Source organism: Pyrus communis, chromosome 1 (assembly GCF_963583255.1).
Source record: "Pyrus communis chromosome 1, drPyrComm1.1, whole genome shotgun sequence".
Taxonomy (NCBI): Eukaryota; Viridiplantae; Streptophyta; class Magnoliopsida; order Rosales; family Rosaceae; genus Pyrus; species Pyrus communis.
In genome coordinates, this window is record NC_084803.1 from 41,759,975 (window position 1) to 41,786,699 (window position 26,725).

The 26,725-nt window shown below is 35.7% G+C and overlaps 2 protein-coding genes across 2 annotated transcripts; both read right to left on the reverse strand.

Annotated features, from left to right (window-relative positions):
* Nucleotides 1–57: 57 nt before the first annotated feature.
* Nucleotides 58–2,264, reverse strand: LOC137726378 (transmembrane emp24 domain-containing protein p24delta4-like). Its single transcript, XM_068465303.1, has 4 exons — nt 2,015–2,264; nt 1,012–1,222; nt 420–498; nt 58–326 (listed from the first exon to the last, which is right to left on the reverse strand). Exons 1-4 carry the CDS (start codon nt 2,222–2,224, stop codon nt 137–139), a joined length of 690 nt encoding a protein of 229 aa, XP_068321404.1. The 5' UTR covers nt 2,225–2,264; the 3' UTR covers nt 58–136.
* Nucleotides 2,265–3,933: 1,669 nt separating this feature from the next.
* On the reverse strand, nt 3,934–8,210 carry LOC137738799 (transmembrane emp24 domain-containing protein p24delta3-like). Its single transcript, XM_068478275.1, has 4 exons — nt 7,856–8,210; nt 6,003–6,215; nt 4,317–4,393; nt 3,934–4,220 (listed from the first exon to the last, which is right to left on the reverse strand). The coding sequence occupies exons 1-4, from the start codon at nt 8,066–8,068 to the stop codon at nt 4,076–4,078; spliced, it is 648 nt and encodes a 215-aa protein (XP_068334376.1). The 5' UTR covers nt 8,069–8,210; the 3' UTR covers nt 3,934–4,075.
* Nucleotides 8,211–26,725: the final 18,515 nt, after the last annotated feature.

The window sequence follows — 26,725 nt, forward strand, 5'->3', positions numbered from 1 at the left end:
GTGAATATTTTAAACAATACAGGAAACTCAAACTATCAATAATATTGCTTTTCCCTTCTCAATACTTTCTTTCGACGAAAACTGGCCGTCTATCTGATCATAGTTTACATTACGTTTGTAATAAAATTTGCATTTACTATTTACCTTTCTTCTGTCTACAAAGATGATCGGAGTTGAGTAATTCGAATAATCTTTTCTTTCGGAAAAATCTCTTCAAGTGCCATAACTGCAGACATGAAACTCCAATGCAGAGGCCCAACGACATCATGCTATACCGTGTCACCCTCGAGTTAGTTCGTTCGCTCAAATTCCTCCTTTCCACTTCTCTGTGCATATATATCCAAAATAAAACAAGGAATAAATCACCACAGAAATCGACTGGAATTTCAATGCATTCTTATTAGGAAGATAATGTTTACCTCGCCTTGAGAAAGCGTTGATACAGGATCACGGCCATCACTAGTTGTTCAAGTTTCCGTAGTTCAAGCTCGACACCCTGTATGTGAGCGGATACTCGGAATAAGCACAGTAAAAGATCACGATGCAAGGAAAATAGAAGACATTAAGAGGTAGGGTTTGCGGAAATTTAAGTAACGACGGCATGGACAAGCGTAACAACTCTCCTAAACACCAAGTATGTATTGAGTTCATATACAATATTACCCCAAAAAAGTGTATGCATCAGGTTCCAAATGAAATTCTGCATACAATGTAAAATTCGGTCGTTTCTAATTTCTAACATCGTTCACGTTTCAAACGGAAACTCTCATCCCTATTTACAGGTTCAATTCAGAAATCCATTTCATTGGCCATCAGAAACCTTAGGTTTTGATAAACTTTTCAAAACAGTTCGAGTTCACTCGTAATGTCCATCACTGGTTGCTAAAATCTTACCAATCACAGAAAACAATTAAGTATAAATGAAAATAATATGTGCATAAAACATGTACTGTGATATCTATGTATGTAAATTATTATAAGAAAAAGTGTTCTCCGAGCGCTCACCTCAATCTTCTCTTTTCTTGCTAGCTACTGAATCCCAATCCTGAGCTGCAACTCCAATTTTCCAGTCAAGGTTGAGACTTACTGAACTATCTTCATGTTTGTTACCATCAACTGAAAAACAAGCCTGGTAGGTGCCAGACTCTTGAGTTGTGAAGGCAAACTGACCATCTGTTGCATTCTCCCTGTGATGAAGATTGTTCCCATATGGTGATGTCACCTAAAGAAGAAAAATATAACCATGGAACCCAAATGACAGAGAACTCATCAATGCAATCGCTTTCCTGACAAAAGCTTCACTTCTAGTTCACCAATTTCCCCCTTTCATTTTAGAGCACTTATAAACAAGTGAAAAATCTATAGCTCGATTCACTTGACAACAACAAAATAATTTTCCGGCTACGTCTCTCTTACCAAACATTACGTGGTAACATGTTTGATTTCTTCAGTATAACAATCTGAATCATCTAATGTTCCGAAAAAAATGGTGCATCTTTTTCATGTTCACTAACTTCGAAAATTTTATTTACAGTTTAGCCTAGCTAGTAGCTACTAGTCATTGTGCAAGGTCAATGTCCAACGAACCCTGCAGAGAAGCGATTATCTTGACACAAAAACTCATAGTTCCTCGCGTTAAAATACCGGTGTAGTAAGCGTTGGCGGCTTGATGTACCGGAATCTGTTTACGTTTCAGCAGACAATGCTGAAAGTGAAAGATACCGTCGAACCAAAAATCACAACTACTGCAGAAAAAATATATATACATCCACACTATGATGCACCAGTTGCTTCCAATTTTTTTCGCAAAAAAGCGAATCGAATCGATAAATGTGACACGAGCTAACTCATCATCACATTGCATAAAATTTTAAATTTCTCCCCAAACCCTAAAAATTTGAATTTCTCCCTAAACCCTAAACCATAAACATAAAAAAAAAAATATCTCAGTCGTATAAATTTTTCAGTAAGAATATTTTAAAAGTAAAAGGGGAAAATTGGAGTTGGAGTAGACCTTAACGGAGATGGTGGACGAGTGGTTGTGATCATGGGAGATAACGCCGTAATCGCCCAAAACGACGACGTTGTTCTGGATTTCTTCAGAGACGCACTTGGTGTCGGAGGAGGGTAATTTCATCCAAATGGCTTCACCAGTCGGCACCACCAAGCACGCGGTCAACAAGAGAGCCGCGGCCAACGCCGTCGCACTTGTTCTCGTCGGCATCGCCGTCGTAACACCTTTGATTTGATCCCCAAGAAATCAATGTGTATTAAATTTTGGGTTTGCTTGTTTTTCAAAACGGAGGAACTACTTGTACTGCTTGCTCTCCCGCTTTAGTTCGGAAAGGACTACGTTTGGGCCCACCGAATGACAAAAAAAAAACACGTCGCATGCATCTATTTGGAAAGGCATCATTTTGGAATCTCTTCTACGTAATCGTTTTCGTCAAACAATCTGGATCTTTGAAATTTGATTTAGTAACTAAAAACACGAGCCCATTTTAAAAGTTATAATAACTTTAGTCGTATGATCAAATTTTAAAGACCTTAATTGTTTGATGAAGAGCATTAAGTAAAAGGGATCTCTTTCCCATGTATTTGACACGTGCTAAATTTTGAACACTTGTTCAATATTTATTGGTGGGCCTAAGATCAAAGTGACCAGAGGAGAAAATTGCGTAGGTATGACCAGAGTATAGAGGATCGAAGTGTATTTCCTCCTGATAATGCTATGAGACTAAATTTATAAGCAAAATTACAAATTAAATGATTTATTACCAATAAAATTAAGTACGTTTCTTAACATGTAAATAATAATCCAACCATCAACTTCCATATCATTTAGTTTACAAAATTTTGTCTACAAATTTAGTTGCTCTAACAAACTCTTCTCTCCCCTCCAAGTTTCTCTCTCCTTAAGTCTTTTACTATTTGAACAATTAAGATTAAGTCACGTCAACATCTATTATTGATTTTTTCATAAAGAGAAAAAGAAGAAAGTGAGGGAAAGAAATCTAATCATCAAATTCCATATTACTTAGTTTACAAAATTTTGTCTACAAATTTAGTCGCTGCAAACTCTTCTCTCCTCTTCAGTCTTTTACTATTTCAACATTCAATATTAAGTCACGTCAACATCTAGTATTAATTTTTTTAAAGAGAGAAAAAGAAGAAAGTGAGAAGAGGGGAAGGGAGGGAAAGAAATTTGAAGGGGTGAGAATCCTACTTTAGGTAGATGACTCCTCTTGTTAACATCCAATCTAAGACTTTCTCTCTCAACCAAAGGATCCGGCTGCAATGTGATGCCTCATTCAGTGACATAAGTTGTATGAAAGATTTAACCGTTGCAAAATTTTATTAGATCTCTATATGTGCACTCAAACAATCATAAAGATCCACTAAAAACCTATATGCAACATCTAATTGTTAATTTCTCAAAACCACTAAGTAGTACATGTCACGGAAGAAAAATTGTCAACTAAAGACTCAAAAGTCTAAAGGCTCGTTTGAAAGTGCTTTTAAAATGACTGAAAACGTTTTTGGTAAAATTGGTTATGAAACCAATCCTCAGTAACGCAAGTGAATCCTAAAACGCACTTGAAGTGCTTCCTTTGAAACCCAAACACATTTTTCTCTAAAAACACTTTTAACCATTTTAAATACAACTCCAAACGAGCCCTAATTTCACTTTAGCTGGCATTCTTAGATTAGGCATAGAAATATTATGTTACTAACAACACAAAACTCATTGCTAATGCGGTATTCATGGACTTTGACTGTGTTGGATGGTTGTTTTGGGTGCGATCCCTTTTAGAGAGTGCCTATAACATTACAACTCACGCTGAGACACATACATGTAATTAGCAAAATAATCAGATACTACTTAAAGGATATCAATTTCCAAGTTAAACTAAAATCTTCTACTGTTTTGCGTTTCACAGTTCTCTTTCGGAAAGGAAAACACGAAAACTGAGAGTTCGTGAAGTCGTAGTTTACATTAGATGACATTCAAATTTTGCTTTCTCAATATCATTTTTCATCTACAAAAAAAAAAAAAAACCTGGAGTAACATCACTTAAATAAGCTTCTTCTTTTGGAAAAAATTCTTCAAGTGCCATAACTGAAGGGTCGAAACAATAATGCAGACAGCCAACGACATCATGCTAAACCACGCCACCCGGGCATTTGTTCTTTCACTCACGTCCCTCATCTCCGATTCTCTGCGTATAAATCCAAAACAGAATCAAGGAATAAATTACTGCACAAATGCAGCACATAAAATGTTGAATGCATCCTTATTATTATGCAAACCTTACCTGCCCTTGAGATAAAGTAGATTCTCGTGGATGGCCTCAACTGCTCCTTCGAGTTTCCGCAGCTCAAGCTCAAGACCCTATATGTGGGAAAGTGTGGAGTTACGTATGGTTGTTATTTATATGTGGGAAAGTACATATGTTGAGTTATGTATGGTTGTTATTCTCATAGTGTCATTTATGTTTTGGCCAGAGTGAAGTTGAATTCGAAGAACTGTGGAGAAGCTCAAGACCCCTTTAGGTTGTCTGTGTAGAACTTGCTTGTGCACATTACTTCTCAGGGATTGACCGTGTGAGTCGAGCAAATTAAGCTTTTGTCTACATGTTTCTAACGTGCATATAGTCTTGGATGAACTCCATTGCATGTTAAGTTGGATGCCCATTGCTCAGTTATATATATTTGTTTGGTTGATTTGATGGCAATTAGATTAGTTAATATTGTGTTTCAGAGTAAGAATTCTGCTAAAAAAACCTATTCACCCTAGCTAGGCTGCTTATAGACTTATTGATAGCAATATACTACAAATGCGGAATTTTCAAGCAAATGTGGGTGGATAAATTTAAAGAAGCCGAAGCAAGGGTAAGGATGCAAAATAAAATTTAACAAGGATCTATAAAAACTTTAGTAACAATAACCGTATGACTGCATCAACAAGCCCAGCCAATGGTCTCTAGGTAGCATACCTTGCACCCAAGGGACCGACCTTCTAGGTACTCAGTATACATACACCATTACAGATACAGCATAGCGCAAGGGTGGCTGTTGAGCATGGTTATGGCGGGCTTCAGAAGAAAATTTTGAAGAAATATAATTCTTTCAGAGAATGCAGAGAAGATGGAGAAGATTTTAACAAGGGAGAGGAGAGGTGCAGGAGGTAACAAGGCACCAACCGTTGAACAGTACACAACTTTCACATATTCCATTCCGTTTCATCCCAAGGACTCATAAATCATAGGAAACCTTTGAAACTTTAAGGGCTGTGTTTTCTTAGGCCCAAATAAATAGACTTATAGATAACAATCGATCCACTAAATACTCTAAACTTGAAATATTTATTAATTATCATATTTCATTTTCTGATTCTTACTTACACACGCAATTCTCCTTAGACCAGAAATCCCCTGATTTTCTAATTTGGGCCAGTGAGCTTAGTCTTGGGCTTCTAAAGAGGATATGGCTTTTTCAACCAATTAGTAGTTACTGCATCCATTATCCCAAAATACATGTATGTGCTTCAGGTTGCATGTGAAAGTTCGTGAGTATAAAATGAAGCTTTACTCCTTTCTACCAAAGTTCAACACTTCAAGTTCCTCCCTATATTACAATTGATATATTCTATATTATCACAACACAAAACTTTTGATATTAATGAAATGTTCTGAATTCTGCGGACATGATTGTGCTCAGCAGGCATTTTTGAAACTTAAATACTCATGTAAAGCAGTTCAGAATCTTCAGATTACAGATAGGTAGTCATATGTATCAACAACTTTTAACTCACAAATTCATTTCTAATATTATTTCAGACACCAAGTTTTAAAAACCTTTCAACATAATACTCAGTTCATGTCTATGTCCCAGGGATTATAAAGTGTTACCAATAATAGAAACAATAAAAAACAATGAACGATGAATTTTCTATACACATACATATCTAAGTAAACTCTATAAATTATGGCAGTGCTTACCTCAATTTTCTCTTTTCTTGCTACTGATTCCCAATCCTTAGCTGCTATTCCAGTTTTCCAGTCAAGGTTGACACTCACCCCTCCACCTCCAGGATTGTTACCATCAACCCAAAAACATGCCAAGTAGTTTCCAGCCTCATGAGTCGTGAATGCAAACTGACCGTGTGTTGCATTCTCCCTTTGATGAAGATTGTTCCCATACGGTGATGTCACCTAAAGAAGAAACAAGAAGTACTATGAAATGTGCTAAGAAAACAGAACAAAATCTAAGATGAAAAGATAGTAGAGCACTTGTCAATGCTTTTGAACTTAATTTGTAATGTTCCAGTACTGTTTCCTTTAAAGATCCAACGGAGTTATCATATTGAGAAAAAATGCTCAATTAACTTGACTACAAAAGGCACTTCGCTCTCAAAGTCACTTATAATACTCAACCACCCACTCCAACATCAACTTACAAGTTTGAATCATGAGCAAATATTTGAGGTTGTAAACTAGTATGCATTTACCAAGTGCTACTATTACAACTTTAGAGAAGAAAAATAAATAAATGTTAATATAGAAAAAATCCAAATACAGTGGATGGACCACCTTTGCATTTACTAGAAACGACTTAGATGGCCAATGGTCTTATTGTTAACAAATGTAATTACTGGTCTACCCCAGCTAAAGGTGTTAACGTGACTCTGCAGCCCAACATGCAGATCAAAGCAATGGCCTTGACAGTGAAAGAAACCCCATTTCTAGAGCGTAGAAACTCCTTGGTAGAGGGCTGACCACATTAAAAAAGGTTTGACAAGCAACAAAACATAAGAGTAGAACACATTCCAACACAAATTATCATTACTAAATATTAAATTTCCCTTTTCATTAACTTTTACACAAAGACAAAAGCCGATGAACTAAACATTGGGTAATGGTTGGCAGGCTTAAAGCTGCATTCTCCCTGCGACAAAGAAAGCTCCCATGAGGTGATGTCGCCCAAAGAAAAAACAAGAATAAAAAACCTAAGACGAAAACACATTGTCTGTTTGGTGCCCATGATTGGATTGGGTAACTCGCTAATCACTATACCCATACTCAAGGTATACTAAGGGAAGGAATGAAGAAATTGTGTAGCTTGAAGGTAGAAGATGAATTACACATACTTTTGAATCCCCACAAAATGGTAGGACTCGAAGGGATAAGTTTTCAACATGTCTAATCCCTTGTATACCCAGCAAAACGAAAACCCTACCTTCAACATACCTTGAATTTTACGAGCAATCCGAATCTTAATCACCAAACGATTCCATGATATGCAAGTCAAATGACAGAATTTCAGCGCCCCTCCACTTACTCGTAACAGGCTTTCCTCGCTAAACAAGAAGAAGCTGCTAAGGTTGCCCAATTTGTTCTATCATGGGACAGGCAGGGTTTTGCACTAAGCAAGTAAACTACCTTTATCTAACTGAGTTATCTGCCGTGTGAGGCATAAAAGGATTATCTCATTAACTCATTCAATCTGGCCCGTCGACATAATTACTTTTTTTCGACAATAAAAACTTAATTTCCAATTTTCGGGTTCTTTCCCGTTTCGCAATCTACAGCAGGAGTTTCATTTATTATGCTCTTAATTAATAGGAGGGCATACGTGAAAATCTACAAATCAACTAATTTTAGCAAGAAAACATACAAAGATCCAAACTTTACGTTTTAGATCCTCTTTTCTACTTAAATTTTACCCAAAGGGCAGAAAATCCGATAAACTAAATACTGGGTTTGTCTGCTAATCTATGTATCTGCCTATTGCAATAAAATGAGGAATCCAAAACGACAAAACGACGACGTTAAAGAGGGGAATTAGAGCAGACCTTAGCGGAGATGGTGGGGGAGTGGGAGTGATCATCGGGGATGACGACGTAATCGGCCAAAACGACGACGTTGTTCTGGATTTCCTCCGAGACGCACTTCGTGCCGGAGGAAGGTAAGGTGATCCAGATGGCTTGACCAGTCCGTACCAAGCACAGGACCAACACGATGGCGGCAGCAACCGCACTGCCACGCCAACTCCTCGTCGTCGTCATCGTAACTCCTCCGCTTTCTCTCTCCCTCCCTCTCTGTTTCCCCTCCAAACGACGACGTTTTGTGCTTGCTTGGTTTTCGAAGCGGAGATACCGATGCCCAGCAAACGAAGATGGTTTTCTCTGTGTCGACTTTTTCAGAGGAAGGGAGGAAGTATTTTGTGGATTCTCGGACCTGATGGTGACGATTGGGCCTGAGTTATGTAACCTGTCTTGGTTTTGGGCCCAAGGTTTTTTTTATTTTTTATGGTTAAGTACAAAAAACTACCTCAACTATTGGCGTAATGACACTTTCATACCTCATCTTTTAAAAATGACAATGTCATACCTCACCTTTATAATTTGGTCCAATGTTATACCTCCGTTAGCTTGTCCGTGAATTGGTCTGTTAAATGCTGACATGGCATGATCTGGGGCCCAGTTCCTTGCCTAGATGGATTCCACGTGGCACCACACCCAATGTTTTCCCGCCAAATGTCAACCAGCTAGATTCCTAATACACGTGGTTTTCTCACAGAACGACACGTGGATATTCCATTAAAATTAAAATTAAAATTTTAAAAATTTAAAAAAAGTAAGGGAACGTTGTAAAGTGTGCCTATTGAATTGGTTTCCCTCCCCCGATACCCAAATCTGTCGATCTAATTCCCCATTCCCATTTCCAGAATATCAAGAACCCCAACCCTAGTTCTCGCGGCTCCAAATCTCGATCAGAAATTCAACGAAAAACCCAAATCATCTTGTTGACTCGCTTCCCTGACTTCGTTGGTGTTCGAAGGGGCTTTCATCTGGGTTCCATTGGCTTCGAAGGAAAATCAAAGGATTCGCCATGGGGTGGTACGAGCGCGAAGATCCCGACGAAACGACTCCTACCTATTGTAAGTTTTTTGTGCTTTTGATGATTCCAAATGTATAGTGGACTTATTTTTTGTTTATTCTTGTTTGAAAATGTGGGTTCATGCTTTGTGAATTCGAAATGGTACCTAAGGTGTTGGAATGGGTTGAATGTGGGTATTGTTTATTCTTCTAGCATTGTTTATTCTTGTTTGAAAAGGTGGATTTATGCTTTGTTAATTCGAAATGGTTCCTACGGTGTGTTGGAATGGGTTGAATGTGGGTTTTGTTTATTCTTTTAGCATTGTTTATTCTTGTTTGAAAAGGTGGTTTATGCTTTCTTAATTCGAAATGGTTACTGAGTTGTTGGATAATGGGTTGGTTGTTTTATTGCTTTGTTTATTGTTGTGAAGTTAAGGTGGTTGGATAGTGGGTTTGTTGCTTTGTTTATTGTTGTGAAGATAAGGTGGTTGGATAGTGGGTTTGTTGCTTTGTTTATTCTTGTGAAGATAAGGTGGTTTGTTGCTTGGTTTGTTGTTGTTGAGAAATGTTTAATGTGCGTTGCCTGTTTGCATATAGTTGTGGTTTGTTGCAATTGCATATAGTTGCATATAAAATGTTGTGCATTGATTTCTGTTGTTGGCTTTTAAAATGCAATTAGTTGCATGTAGAATGTTGTGCATTAGTTGCATATAGAATGATTTGTTAGGTTAAAATGCAATTGCTTATGTTTGTTGTAGGCTTTTAATTAGGGTTTGTTGTTGTGAATTTCAGTTTTGCCAGAACTATTCACTATTGAATTGCATCATGGTGGGGAGATAAGTTATGACATGTACGTTGGGGGAAAAGTGACATATATAGATAACTGTGATAAAGACCTCATGTCACTGCCGGTGATAGATGATATGGTGGAGGCAGTTGGATACATTGAGCGGTTCATGAACTATTATTTCAAGATTCCCAACATGGATCTTTTCAATGGTTTGAAGCAAATTCAAGTGATTCTGATGTTTAGTCCATGTGCAATTTTGTTCCAAAAGATAAAGTGATTGAGATGTATATCGAAGAATTGACGACAGAAGAAGCCGTAACCCAAGAGCAACAGTTTCTGAAGTTCATGGAAGTGGCAGGTCCAAGTAAAGTGGTTATTGAAGAGATAAGCAGTTCAGAAGAGGATGTTGGGCCAACAGCACTTAAACCAATAAGATACAAGGGCTTGCTAGCTATTGAAAGGCCAGAAGTGGATGATTGTTGCACATCTCAAGTAGTGCAAACATGTGTGACTGAGGTAGGAGAGATAAATGCTAAAGAAAGGAATGGTCAGAAAGAGAAAAATTGTGAAGGGCCAGAGAAGAGTAAGGGGAAATCTGTGGCTGAGGTAGGCGAGGGGGATGTAAGAGAGGGGGATGTAGGAGAGGGGGATGTAGGCGAGGGAGATACTGAAGTATTCTTTGATGTACCTATTAGTTTGGAGGGGAATGTTGAAGAAGAGAATGAAGAAGCTACTGAAGAAGATGATTGTCACTTTGAAGAGAGTGAATATGGGAGTGATGCTGATAACCCAGTGTTTTCCAAGTTTAAAGAAAGGGATTCTGAGCAAAGAAGTGCAAGGCAATCTGAGCAAAGCCGGGAAAGAGAAGAAGAGCAAAGGGAAGAAGAAATTGATACTGCAAATGTGGAACAAAATGTGGTTGATGATCCAGATTATAACTTTGATGCTCTTGAGAGTGTACACTCTTCGGATGATGAAGGAGGCAAAAAACATGAGCGATTTCCAGAGTTCAATGAGAAAACTGATATGAGGAATCCCACTCTTACACTCAGGCTTGTTTTTAGGGATCATGACCAATTCAAGCGAGCTGTCATCATGTACTCCTTAGTGAATGGATATAGAGAAATCCATTTTCCTAGGAATGAGAAATTGAAAGTCGTAGCAAAGTGTGCAAAAGGGTGCCCTTGGAAGTGTTGTGCTGGAAAAATGTATGGTTCGAACATCATACAGATCAAGACCATACTTGATGAACACACATGTGGGAGAACTTGGGCAAACAAGAACATGAAGTCCCATTTGCTGACTGATTTGTACATGGACATGATAAAACTGAATCCCACATGGCCTGTGGATTCCTTTTTGGCAACTGTCGAATCAGAGTGGAATCACGGTTGTACAAAGAGGAAGGCTTACAGGGCTTTAGATAGGGCTTTAAAGATCATTGAGGGAAAACATGCAGAGCAGTACACAAAGTTGTGGGACTTTGCTGAGGAAGTGAAGAAGACTAACCCTGGAAGCACAGTGAAGGTGAAGTTGGATAGGGGGAGGTTCCAAAGGATATATGTGTGCTTAGGGGCTTGTAAAAAGGGGTTTAAGTCAGGGTGTAGACCATTGATAGGATTAGATGGGTGTCATTTAAAGAGTCTATATGGAGGTCAGCTACTTTGTGCTGTTGGCATTGACCCAAATGATGAAACATGGGTTATAGCGTATGCAGTTGTAGAAATGGAGAATAAGTCCAGTTGGATTTGGTTCTTAGAGTTATTAGCCGTTGATGTTGGGATTGTCAATCAAGGGGGATGGACATTTATCAGTGATCAGCAAAAAGGGTTAATTCCGGCTCTTAAAAAAGTCCTCCCTAATTCCCACCACAGATTTTGTATGAGACATCTGTATACCAACTTCAGAAATCTGTTCAAAGGGAAAACATTGAAGGATGCTTTGTGGTCAGTAGCCAGAACAACAACAGTTCCCTACTTCAAAAAAGCAATGGAGGATCTGAAGAAACTCGATGAAAAGGCCTACGATTGGTTGGTGAAGTTGCCTGCACATTATTGGAGCAAGTCCCATTTTGAAACACATCCGAAGTGTGACATGTTGCTGAACAATCTCTGTGAAAGTTTCAATGTTGTCATACTTGTACCGAGGCAAAAACCTATTGTCACCATGTTGCTCCTTATTCATACACTCTTGATGAAGAGAATTCAGATGAGAAGGGATATAATGGCGAACAAAGTTGGAGATCTCTGTCCTAAAATCAAGAAAAAGTTGGAGCAAGCCAAAATTCAGAGTGGCAGGTGCATTACACAGTGGTCAGGGGGCTCTAAATTTCAAGTTGATGCTAGATGGGGGGAGCAATATTGGTTGACTTGGTTGAGAATACCTGTTCTTGCAGAAAGTATGCCTTGACAGGAATCCCATGCAACCATGCAATATCGGCCATAAATTTCAAGAGGGAAAAACTGGAGGACTATGTCAATGCTTATTATTCGATGGCGCGGTACTTGGAGCTGTATTCTCATTTAGTAATGCCGATGAATGAGATGTCTATGTGGGAGGAAACTGATAAACCACCAATATTGCCTCCTACATATACAAGGCAACCTGGAAGGCCGAGGAAGAAGAGGAACAAGGAAGCTGCTGAGAGGGACAATGAGGGTGAACAAACTCCCACAAACCCAACCAATAATCCTCAAGGTCATCCTCAACCACTTAAGCTAGGAAGGAAAGGCCAAGGCACTTTGAAATGTACCGTATGCAAAAAGGAAGGTCATAATGCAAGAACCCATCATAGACATCTTCCTCCAAGGGACAAACAGGTAACATTTTCTACTTTATATGATTTTTTTTAAATCACTTAACATCATATTACACTCTTAATCCTTTAACATCATTTTCTACTTTGTAGGCATCCACATCTGCTCAAGGACAAACTGCACCTAAAAAGAGGACAAGGAAAACAAAGGTAAAAACTTAACCATTTCTTTAGTTGTAAAACATTTGGATTTAGTTAAAAAGCTTGCTTGGTCTCTAAATGAACTTTGGATTTAGGCATTACAATCGGTAGCTGAATCACCTAGAAGCACCAAGCAGAGAAAGACCAAGCAATCCACTAACTGAATCATCCAAAGGCACCAAGCACAGAAATACCAACCAACCCAGCCACAACTACGTTTTTTGCACAGATGGTTGTTTTTTGCACAGATGGTTTTTTTTGTAAAGGAATTGTAAAGTTTGAACAGGTTTTATGCATCCAATAGGTCTTTTGTGAATTGAATGGATGATGTAGCAGGTTTTATGAATTCAGTAGGTTTTGTAATGTTGGTTGGAGATGCTAGATGAATTCTGTTAGTTTTTTGAACAGGTTTAACTATTTATGGATAATTAAGCAGGTTTTATGCTTAATTTGGTCTATTTCATATTTTTCTTGCAAATGATGAGTAATTTGTGCTTGCATACACTTGTTTTGCTGTTCTTGTGGTTATATCCATTATTTTTGGGAGATATTTTTTTAATTTGAGGTCAAGGATGATATAATATGTGCTTAAGGATGATAATCTGTGCTTAAAATGGTATATATCGTAGTTTTTTTTTTGGCGGGAAAATTCAAAATTCAAAATACCAAAAAAAAAAAAAAACCAAATATATTTTCTGACGTGGATGACATTTGGCGGGAAAACATTGGGTGTGGTGCCACGTGGAATCCATCTAGGCAAGGAACTGGGCCCCGGATCATGCCATGTCAGCATTTAACAGACCAATTCACGGACAAGCTAACAGAGGTATAACATTGGACCAAATTATAAAGATGAGGTATGACATTGTCAATTTTAAAAGATGAGGTATGAAAGTGTCATTACGCAAATAGTTGAGGTAGTTTTTTGTAATTAACCCTATTTTTTATTAAGCGAGGTAGACTGAGCCTTTTTGGAACTGGAAACTTAAAGATGGATTGATATGAGCCGGCCAATTACCTTCTAGTGATATTTTTTTAGGAAATTGTAGCAGTGATTTCTCAATTTTGATCAAATTGGAGCAATGGTCTCTCAACTAAAAATTCATTACCATTCGTCTCTTAACTCATCAAAATGTGTAGCTATGATCATTTTCGTCAACTTTATTAGAATTTTGTCAACATGAGTTATGTTGGAAGAACCATTGCTACAATTGGGGTCCCTCAACTCATCAAAATATGTAGCTATGGTTTTTTTCATCAAATTCGTCAGAATTTTGTCAAGATGAGTTATGTTGGAAGAATAACTGCTATAATTTGGTCAAAGTTGAGGAACCGCTTCCAAATGCCTTATAAATTTTCCTTCATGCTCATGGAAAATGTTTTGGGAAAATAAAAAATTTGCCTTTTTGACAAAAAACATGGGTGTTACACTCACAGTTTTTTGTCAGTTTTTACAAATTCGTACATAAATCGTTGTTCAAACTATTTATTTTCACATTCGCCTCACCGTTAAGTTTGAAAATTAAAGTAATACTTTCTGTTAACATTCTTGAGGGTGGAACCTTATTTTAACAATGTTTTGGGTCTCACAACTATATTTTTCACTTATTTTTTAAGTTTTTGACTTAAATACTCTACTAAATATACATTTGTTACTCAATAAATATTAAATCTGCTTCCAAATGCCTTATAAAATTTTCCTTAATGCTCATAGAAAATATTTAGCGAAAATAAAAAATTTGCATTTTTAACAAAAAATGTGGGTAAACACTGATTGGTTTTAGTCAGTTTTTACAAATTTTTGCATAAATCGTCGTACAAACTATTTATTTTTACCTTCACCTCACCGTGAAGTTTGAAAATTATAGTAATACTTTACGTTATATTCTTGTGGGTGGAATGTGACATCCCACATCGCCCAGGGGAGTGATCCTTATATGTATATTCTCATCCCTACCTAGCACGATGCCTTTTGGGAGCTCACTGGCTTCGGGTTCCGTAGGAACTCCGAAGTTAAGCGAGTAGCGCGCGAGCATTCCCATGATGGGTGACAAATTGTCACATCCCGGCCCGGGACGGATCACTTCCCGGGCCCGCTCCACTACCGTAGCACGATATTGTCCGCTTTGGGCCCCGACCACGCCCTCACAGTTTTGTTTCTGGGAACTCACACGAGAACTTCCCGATGGGTTACCTATCATGGGAATGCTCTCGCGCGCTACTCGCTTAACTTTGGAGTTCCTACGGAACTCGAAGCCAGTGAGCTCCCAAAAGGCCTCGTACTAGGTAGGGATGGGAATATACATATAAGGATCACTCTCCTGGGCGATGTGGGATGTCACGATCCACCCCCCTTAGGGGCCCGACATCCTCGTCGGCACACCACCACCAGGGTTAGGCTCTGATACCAAATTGTCACATCCCGGCCCGGGGCGGATCACTTCCCGAGCCCGTTCCACTACCGTAGCACGATATTGTCTGCTTTGGGCCCTGACCATGCCCTCACGGTTTTGTTTCTGGGAACTCACACGAGAACTTCCCGATGGGTCACCCATCATGGGAATGCTCTCGCGCGCTACTCGCTTAACTTCGGAGTTCCTACGGAACCCAAAGCCAGTGAGCTCCCAAAATGCCTCGTGCTAGGTAGGGATGGGAATATACATATAAGGATCACTCCCTTGGGCGATGTGGGATGTCACATGGAACGCAATTTTAACAATATTTTGGACCTCACTACTATATTTTTCCTTTATTTTTTTTTGTTTTCGATTTAAATAGTCTACTAAATATACATTTTTTGCTCAATAAATCGTAAATTCGCTTCCAAATGCCTTATAATTTTTTCTTAATGCTCGCAAAAAAAATTTCGCAAAAATAAAAAATTTGCATTTTTGACAAAAAACGTGGGTTAACACTGACGGTTTTTACAAATTCGTATATAAATCGCCGTTCGAACTATTTATTTTCACCTTCACCTCACTGTGAAATTTGAAAATTAAATTAATACTTTCCGTTAGTATTCTTGAGGGTGGAACCATATTTTAACAATGTTTTCGGCCTCACTACTATAATTTTCACTTAATAAAAATATTGCAATTTTGACAAAAAACAGTTTTTAGTCAGTTTCGACAACTTCGTACATAAATCGTTGTTAATTTTTCACCTTCACCTCACCATGAAGTTTGAAGATTATAGTAATACTTTTTGTTATATTCTTGAGGGTAGAACGCCATTTTAACAATGTTTTGGGCCTCCCTATTTTATTTTTCACTTATTTTTTTAGTTTTCAACTTAAATAGTCTACTAAATATACATTTGTTGCTCAATATCGTAAAGGCTAAATCACCAAAATGGTCCCTGAGGTTTCAAATCAATAGAAGTGGTCTTTGAGATTGTCCACCATCCATCATTTTGGTCATTCCGTTAAAAACTTCGTTAAGTGTCCCGGAGCTCTTGGTCGGAAGTTTGGGTAATTTTCAAAGCTTCGTAACTCAATCATTTCTTAACCAATTTGACCCATAATATATCAAAATGAAGATAGGAAATTGTAGAATAAGATTATACCTATTTGGAAGCCCAATGGTTGTCGAAGATGGCCAGAAAATAGCGTAAAAGTTGACTGTTCCGAGGGAAAATTGGAAAACTCGCCGGAAACTAGGTAAACATGAAACGTTCATAACTTCTTCAATACTCAACGAAATCAAGTGATTCAAAAATGAAAATCATACTTCTTGGCGAGATGAAGAGAATGGTACCTTTTTTGACGGCTAAGTCACCATGGTTTGGCCGGAAAACGACTCGAAAGTGGCTGTCTTGGTCTCGAGTTAGCCACATTCGAGCAGTTTTCCTACCAAACCACGGTGAGTTCGCCGTAAAAAAAGGTACCATTCTCTTCATCTCATTGAGAAGTATGATTTTAGTTTGTGAATCACTTAATTTTGTTGAGTATTGAAGAGATTATGAACGTTTAAAGTTTACCCAGTTTCCGGCGAGTTTTCCAGTTTTCCCTCGGACCAGTCAACTTTGAGGCTACTTTCCAGTCATATCCGGCAACTATTGGGCTTCCAAATAGGTATAATCTTATTCTACACTTTCCTATATTCATTTTGATATATTATAGGTCGAATTTGGTTAAGAAACGATTGAGTTACGAAGCTTTGAAAATTACCCAAACTTCCGGCCAAGAGCTCTGGGACACTAAACGGAGTTTTTAACGGAATGACCAAAATGATGGATGGTGGACAATCTCAGAGACCACTTCTATTGATTTGAAATCTTAGGGACCAAAGTGATGTGTTATGCAAATTTCAGGGATCTTTTAGGCTATTTAGCCAATCGTAAACTTGCTTTCAAATAAATAAATGAATATAAAGGATACGATCAGTACTTAGCTACCGATTGTTATAGGATCTGTCGGTAACATGTTAGCAACAGTTCTGAGAAAGAATCGCTAAATTCATACCGAACTCCTCTTTTCAATTTTTTCCTTTTAGTGTTTGTTTTTGCTTATGTTTGTTTTAGTTCTCTTAACATAACAACAAACTATCAAACTCATATTCTTTCAAAATATATTTTTTCATGAAAAATCTATTATCATACATATTTACACACTTGTATTCAACGATTTAAATGTCACATCCCAACCCTCAGCTCCAACTATATTGTCCGCTTTGGCATTCCCTGCCCGAAGACAGAGCTACCGCACGGTTTTGTTTCTGTGGACCGGTACTCAGCCGTAGCCAGCGCCTGCTCTCCCCTCAGGGAGTCCACAAAAGGCCTAGTTGAAACTTAAGGTTGGCAATGGATATATAAGGCCCAAAGACCACGCCCTCACGGGCGATGTGGGATACTACAATCCACCCCCCTTAGGGAGCCCGACGTCCTCGTCGGCACACCACGACCGTGAGTCTGGCTCTGATACCAAATTGTCACATCCCAACCCTCAGCTCCAACTATATTGTCCGCTTTGGCATTCCCTGCCCGAAGACAGAGCTACCGCACGGTTTTGTTTCTGTGGACCGGTACTCAGCCGTAGCCAGCGCCTGCTCTCCCCTCAGGGAGTCCACAAAAGGCCTAGTTGAAACTTAAGGTTGGCAATGGATATATAAGGCCCAAAGACCACGCCCTCACGGGCGATGTGGGATACTACATTAAAACCTAAATTTAAAGATATTTGAATTTAATAGGGGTTACTCAGATAAAGTAATGTACGAAGAAAAAACACAAATGAATAAACAAAAAAGCAGAAAATAAATAAAAAAAATGTTGTTTTCACCTTCGTCTCACCGTGAAATTTTGAAAATTCAGGTAAGACTTTCCGTTGAGATTCTTGAGGGTGGAACCCCGTTTGACAATTTTGTGGTCCCCACAATTCTATTTTTCACTTATTTTTTTAGTTTTTGGCTTAAATATTCTACTAAGTATACATTTGTTGCTCAATAAATCATAAAACCACTTCCAAACACCTTATAAAGTTTTCCTTAATGCTCTCAAAAAATATTTCGCAAAAGTAAATTTTTTCATTTTTGACCAAAAAAACGTGGGTTAACACTCACGACTTTTAGTCGGTTTTGCAAATTCGTACATAAATCACTGTTCAATCTATTTATTTTCACATTCGCCTCAATGTGAAGTTTTGAAAATTAAGGTGAGACCTTTCATTGAGATTCTTGAGGGTAGAACTCCATTGGACAATGTTTTGGTCCTCACTATTGTATTTTTAACTTATTTTTTCAGTTTTCAACTTAAATATTCTACTAAGAATACATTTGTTGCTCAATAAATCATAAAACAACTTCCAAACACATTAAAAAGTTCTCCTTAATGCTTGCAGAAAATATTTACAAAAATAAAAATTTTCATTTTTGACCAAAAAACGTGGCTTAACACTCACGATTTTTAGTCGGTTTTACAAATTCGTACATAAATCATCATTCAAGCTATTTGCTTTCACCTTCGCCTCATCATGAAATTTTGAAAATTAAGGTAAGACTTTCCGTTGAGATTCTTGATGGTGGAACCCCATGTGACAATGTTTTGGTCTTCACTATTGTATTTTTCAATTTTTGGTTTACATATTTTACTAAGTATACATTTGTTGCTCAATAAATCATCAAACTGCTTCCAAACACCTTACAAAGTTTTCCTTAATGCTTGCAAAAAATATTAAGCAAAAATAAAATTTGCATTTTTGACCAAAAAAACGTGGGTTAACACTCACGAGTTTTAGTCGGTTTTATAAATTCGCACATAAATCATCGTAAAATCTATACGTTTTCACCTTCGTGTCGCCATGAAATTTTGAAAAATAAGGTAGGACTTTCTGTTGAGATTCTTGATGGTGGAACCCATTTGACAATGTTTTGGTCCTTACTATTGTATTTTTCACTTATTTTTTCAGTTTTCGGCTTAAATATTCTACTAAGTATACATTTGTTGCACAATAAATCATAAAGCCGCTTCCAAACAAGTTATAAAGTTTTCCTTAATGCTCGCATAAAATATTTCGCAAAAATAAAAATTTGCATTTTTTACCCAAAAAACGTGGGTTAACACTCACGATTTTTAGTTGGTTTTATAAATTCGCACATAAATCATCGTTCAATCTATATGTTTTCACCTTCACCTCACCATGAAATTTTGAAAATTAAGTAAGACTTTCCATTGAGATTCTTGATAGTGGAACCCATTTGACAATGTTTTGGTTGTCACTAAATATACATTTGGGCTTTCGACTTAAATAGTCTACTAAATATACATTTGTTACTCAAAAAATCTTAAGTCCACTTCCAGCTGCCTTATAAATTTTTCTTAATGCTCACGGAAAATGTTTCACGAAAATATAATATTTGCATAAAAAAAGGGTTAACACTCACGGTTTTTTGTCGGGTTTTCTTAATGCTCATGGAAAATATTTAGCGAAAATAAAAAATTTACATTTTTGACAAAAAAGTGGGTTAACACTCACGCTTTTTTGTTAGTTTTTACAAATTCGTACATAAATCATTGTTCCAACTCTTTATTTTCACCTTCGCCTCATTGTGAAGTTTGAAAATTAAAGTAATACTTTCCGTTAATATTGTTGAGGGCGGAACCCCATTTTAACAATATTTTGGGCTCACTACTATATTTTTCACTTATTTTTTTAGTTTTCGAGGTAAATAGTCTACTAAATATACATTTGTTGCTCAAAAAATCGTAAATCCGCGTCCAAATGCCTTATAAAATTTTCCTTAATGTTCACGGAAAATATTTCGCAAAAATAAAAAATTTGCACTTTTGACAAAAAAACGTGGGCTAAATACTCATGGTTTTTAGTTAGTTTCTACAAATTCGTACATAAATTGTCCTTAAAACTATTTATTTTCACCTTTGCCTTATCGTGAAATTTGAAAATTATAGTAATACTTTTTTGTTATATTCTTGATGGTGGAACCTCATTTTAACAATGTTTTGGGCCTTACTACTATATTTTTCACTAATTTTTTTTGTTTTCGATTTAAATAGTCTACTAAATATACAGTTGTTGCTCAATAAGTCGTAAAATGTAAGATCCCGCATCGCCCAGGGGTGACGAGCCTTATATGTATATTCCTATCTCTACCTAGCACGAGGCCTTTTGGGAGCTCATTGGCTTCGAGTTCCATCGGAACTCCGAAGTTAAGCGAGTTCGAGCGAGAACATTCCCAGGATAGGTGACCTACTGGGAAGTTCTCGTGTGAGTTCCCAAAAACAAAACCGTGAGGGCGTGGTCGGGGCCCAAAGCGGACAATATCGTGCTACGGTGGAATCGAGCCCGAGATGTGGTAGGGGCCTGGGCCAGGATGTGACAATTTGGTATCATAGCTAATCCCCGGCCTTAAGTGTGCCGACGAGGACGTCGGGCCCCTAAGGGGGGTGGATTGTAAGATCCCACATTGCCCAGGGGTGACGATCTTGTAAGCCTTATATGTATATTCTCATCTCTACCTAGCATGAGGCCTTTTGGGAACTCACTGGCTTCGGGTTCCATTGGAACTTCGAAGTTAAGCGAGTTCGGGCGAGAACATTCCCAGGATGGGTGACCCACTGGGAAGTTCTCGTGTGAGTTCCCAAAAACAAAACCGTGAGGGCATGGTCAAGGCCAAAACGGACAATATTGTGCTACGATGGAGTCGAGCCCGTGATGTGGTGGGGGCCCGGGCCGGGATGTGACATAAAACCACTTCCAAATGCCTTATAAATTTTGCTTAATGCTCAAAGAAAATATTTTGCGAAAATAAAAAAATTTGCATTTTTGACAAAAAAACGTGGGTTAACCCCCATAATTTTTAGTCGATTTTTACAAATTCGTACATAAATCGTCGTTCAAACTATTTATTTTCACCTTCGCCCCACTATGAAGTTTGAAAAATAAAGTAATACTTTCCGTTAATATTCTGGAGGGAGGAACCTAATTTTAACGATGTTTTAGGCCTCACTACTATATTTTTCACATATTTTTTTAGTTTTCACCTTAAATAGTCTACTAAATATCCATTTGTTGCTCAATAAATTGTAAATGCGCTGCCAACTACCTTATAAAATTTTCCTTAATACTCATGCAAAATATTTCCCAAAAATAAAATATTTACAATATTTTACAAAAAATGTTGATTAACACTCATAGTTTTTAGTCGATCTTTACAAATTCGTACATAAATCGTCATTCAAACTATTAATTTTCACCTTCACCTAATCTTAAAGTTTGAAAATTATAGTAGTACTTCTTGTTATATTCTTGAGGGTGGAACCCCATTTTAACAATGTTTTAGTACTCGCTACTATATTTTTCACTTATATTTTTAGTTTTCGACTTAACTGGTATATTAAATATCCATTTGTTGCTCAATAAATTGTAAATATGCTTTCAAATGCCTTATAAAATTTTACTTAATGCTCCCGGAAATTTTTTCGAGAAAATAATAAATTTGCATTTTTGACAAAAAACGTGTGTTAATATTCATTGTTTTTTGTCAGTTTCTACAAATTCGTATATAAATCGTCATTCAAACTATTTATTTTTACATTCACCTCACCGTGATGTTTAAAAATTATAGTAATTCTTTTTGTTGTATTCTTGAGGGTGGAACCCAATTTTAACAATGTTGTGGGCCTCACAACTATATTTTTCACTTATTTTTTTTGTTTTCAACACAAATAATCTACTAAATATACATTTGTTGCTCAATAAATCGTAAATCCGCTTCCAAATGCCTTATAAATTTTCCTTAATGCTCATGGAAAATGTTTAATTTGCATTTTTGACAAAAAAACATGGGTGTTACACCCACTGTTTTTTGTCAGTTTTTACAAATTCGTACATAAATCGTTGTTCAAACTATTTATTTTCACCTTCGCCTCACCGTTAAGTTTGAAAATTAAACTAATACTTTCTGTTAACATTCTTGAGGTTGTAACCTTATTTTAACAATGTTTTGGGCCTCACAACTATATTTTTCACTTATTTTTTAAGTTTTTGACTTAAATACTCAACTAAATATACATTTTGTTGCTCAATAAATCGTAAATCCAATTCCAAATGCCTTATAAAATTTTCCTTCATACTCACAGAAAATATTTAGTGAAAATAAAAAATTTGCATTTTTAACAAAAAACATGGGTAAACATTGATGCGTTGTAGTCAGTTTTCACAAATTCGTACATAAATCATCGTACAATCTATTTATTTTTACCTTCACCTCACTGTGAAGTTTGAAAATTCTAGTAATACTTTACGATATACTCTTGTGGGTGGAACGCAATTTTAACAATGTTTTGGGCCTCACTGCTATATTTTTCCTTTATTTTTTTTATTTTCGATTTAAATAGTGTACTAAATATACATTTGTTGCACAATAAATCGTAAATCTGCTTCTAAATGCCTTATAAATTTTGCATAATGCTTACAAAAAATATTTCGGGAAAATAAAAATTTTGCATTTTTGACAAAAAACGTGGGTTAACGCTGACGGTTTTTACAAATTCGTATATAAATCGCCGTTCGAACTATTTATTTTCACCTTCATCTCACCGTGAAATTTGAAAATTAAATTAATACTTTCTGTTAATATTCTTGAGGGTGGAACCGTATTTTAATAATGTTTTCGGCCTCACTACTATAATTTTCACTTATTTTTTTAGTTTTCGACATAAATACTCTACTAAATATACATTTGTTACTCAATAAATCGTAAATCCGCTTCCATATGCCTTATAAAATTTTTCCTTAATGGTCATTGAAAATATTTCGCGAAAATAAAAATATTGCAATTTTGACAAAAAAGGGTTTTTAGTCAGTTTCTACAGCTTCGTACATATATCGTTGTTAATTGTTCACCTTCACCTCACCATGAAGTTTGAAGATTATAGCAATACTTTTTGTTATATTCTTGAGGGTGGAACACCATTTTAACATTGTTTTGGGTATCCCTACTATATTTTTCACTTATTTTTTTAGTTTTCGACTTAAATAGTCTACTAAATATACATTTCTTGCTCAATAAATCGTAAACTTGAATGAAATAGAAAAGGATACGATCAGTACTTACGTACCGATTGTATAAAGTACTATCGCTAGCTTGTTAGCAACAGTCCTACGTTCGAATCGATAGACTCATACCGAACCCCTCTTTTCCATTTTTTCTTTTTAGTTTTTAAGTTTTTGTTTTTTGCTTATGTTTGTTTTTGTTCTTTTACCATAACAACAAACTATCAAACTCATATTCTTCAAAATATATTTTTTCATGCAAAATCTATTATCGTACATATTTAAACACTTGTACTTAACGAATTAAAACCTAAATTTGAAGATATTTGAATTTAATAGTTGTTACTTAGATAAAGTGATGTACGAAGAAAACACTCAAAGGAATAAACAAAAAAGCAGAAAACACTCAAAGCAATGTACGTGAAATTTGAACATTATAGTAATACTTTTTGTTATATTCTTGATGGTGGAACCCCATTTTAACATTGTTTTGGGCATCCCTACTATATTTTTCACTTATTTTTTTAGTTTTCGACTTAAATAGTCTACTAAATATACATTTCTTGCTCAATAAATCGTAAACTTGAATGAAATAGAAAATGATACGATCGGTACTTACGTACCGATTGTTTACAGGTAATTTCGCTAGCTTGTTAGCAACAGTCTTACGTTCCAATCGCTAGATTCATACCGAACCCCTCTTTTCCATTTTTTCTTTTTAGTTTTTAAGTTTTTGTTTTTTGCTTATGTTTGTTTTTGTTCTTTTACCATAACAACAAACTATCAAACTCATATTCTTCAAAATATATTTTTTCATGCAAAATCTATTATCGTACATATTTAAACACTTGTACTTAACGAATTAAAACCTAAATTTGAAGATATTTGAATTTAATAGTGGTTACTTAGATAAAGTGATGTACGAAGAAAACACTCAAAGGAATAAACAAAAAAGCAGAAAACACTCAAAGCAATGTACGTGAAATTTGAACATTATAGTAATACTTTTTGTTCTATTCTTGATGGTGGAACCCCATTTTAACATTGTTTTGGGCATCCCTACTATATTTTTCACTTATTTTTTTAGTTTTCGACTTAAATAGTCTACTAAATATACATTTCTTGCTCAATAAATCGTAAACTTGAATGAAATAGAAAAGGATACGATCGGTACTTACGTACCGATTTGATAAAGCGACTATCGCTATCTTGTTAGCAACTGTTCTACGTTTGAATTGCTATATTCATACCGAACCCCTCTTTTCCATTTTTTCTTTTTAGTTTTTAAGTTTTTGTTTTTTGCTTATGTTTGTTTTTGTTCTTTTACCATAACAACAAACTATCAAACTCATATTCTTCAAAATATATTTTTTCATGCAATATCTATTATCGTACATATTTAAACACTTGTACTTAACGAATTAAAACCTAAATTTGAAGATATTTGAATTTAATAGTGGTTACTTAGATAAAGTGATGTACGAAGAAAACACTCAAAGGAATAAACAAAAAAGCAGAAAACACTCAAAGTAATGTACGTGAAATTTGAACATTATAGTAATACTTTTTGTTATATTCTTGATGGTGGAACCCCATTTTAACATTGTTTTGGGCATCCCTACTATATTTTTCACTTATTTTTTTAGTTTTCGACTTAAATAGTCTACTAAATATACATTTCTTGCTCAATAAATCGTAAATTTGAATGAAATAGAAAAGGATACGATCGGTACTTACCTACCGATTGTATAAAGCTACTGTTGCTAATTTGTTAGCAACTGATACTACATCCGAATCGCTAGATTCATACCGAACCCCTCTTTTCCATTTTTTCTTTTTAGTTTTTAAGTTTTTGTTTTTTGCTTATGTTTGTTTTTGTTCTTTTACCATAACAACAAACTATCAAACTCATATTCTTCAAAATATATTTTTTCATGCAAAATCTATTATCGTACATATTTAAACACTTGTACTTAACGAATTAAAACCTAAATTTGAAGATATTTGAATTTAATAGTTGTTACTTAGATAAAGTGATGTACGAAGAAAACATTCAAAGGAATAAACAAAAAAGCAGAAAACACTCAAAGCAATGTACGTGAAATTTGAACATTATAGTAATACTTTTTGTTATATTCTTGATGGTGGAACCCCATTTTAACATTGTTTTGGGCATCCCTACTATATTTTTCACTTATTTTTTTAGTTTTCGACTTAAATAGTCTACTAAATATACATTTCTTGCTCAATAAATCGTAAATTTGAATGAAATAGAAAAGGATACGATCGGTACTTACCTACCGATTGTATCAAGTTATTGTCGCTATCTTGTTAGCAACTGGTTCTACGTTCGAATCGCTAGATTAATACCGAACCCCTCTTTTCCATTTTTTCTTTTTAGTTTTTAAGTTTTTGTTTTTTGCTTATGTTTGTTTTTGTTCTTTTACCATAACAACAAACTATCAAACTCATATTCTTCAAAATATATTTTTTCATGCAAAATCTATTATCGTACATATTTAAACACTTGTACTTAACGAATTAAAACCTAAATTTGAAGATATTTGAATTTAATAGTGGTTACTTAGATAAAGTGATGTACGAAGAAAACACTCAAAGGAATAAACAAAAAAGCAGAAAACACTCAAAGCAATGTACGTGAAATTTGAACATTATAGTAATACTTTTTGTTCTATTCTTGATGGTGGAATCCCATTTTAACATTGTTTTGGGCATCCCTACTATATTTTTCACTTATTTTTTTAGTTTTCGACTTAAATAGTCTACTAAATATACATTTCTTGCTCAATAAATCGTAAACTTGAATGAAATAGAAAAGGATACGATCGGTACTTACGTACCGATTGTATGAAGCTACTGTCGCTAGCTTGTTAGCAACATGTCCTACGTTCGAATTGCTAGATTCATACCGAACCCCTCTTTTCCATTTTTTCTTTTTAGTTTTTAAGTTTTTGTTTTTTCTTATGTTTGTTTTTGTTCTTTTACCATAACAACAAACTATCAAACTCATATTCTTCAAAATATATTTTTTCATGCAAAATCTATTATCGTACATATTTAAACACTTGTACTTAACGAATTAAAACCTAAATTTGAAGATATTTGAATTTAATAGTGGTTACTTAGATAAAGTGATGTACGAAGAAAACACTCAAAGGAATAAACAAAAAAGCAGAAAACACTCAAAGTAATGTACGTGAAATTTGAACATTATAGTAATACTTTTTGTTATATTCTTGATGGTGGAACCCCATTTTAACATTGTTTTGGGCATCCCTACTATATTTTTCACTTATTTTTTTAGTTTTCGACTTAAATAGTCTACTAAATATACATTTCTTGCTCAATAAATCGTAAATTTGAATGAAATAGAAAAGGATACGATCGGTACTTACCTACCGATTGTATCAAGTTATTGTCGCTATCTTGTTAGCAACTGGTTCTACGTTTGAATCGCTAGATTAATACCGAACCCCTCTTTTCCATTTTTTCTTTTTAGTTTTTAAGTTTTTGTTTTTTGCTTATGTTTGTTTTTGTTCTTTTACCATAACAACAAACTATCAAACTCAT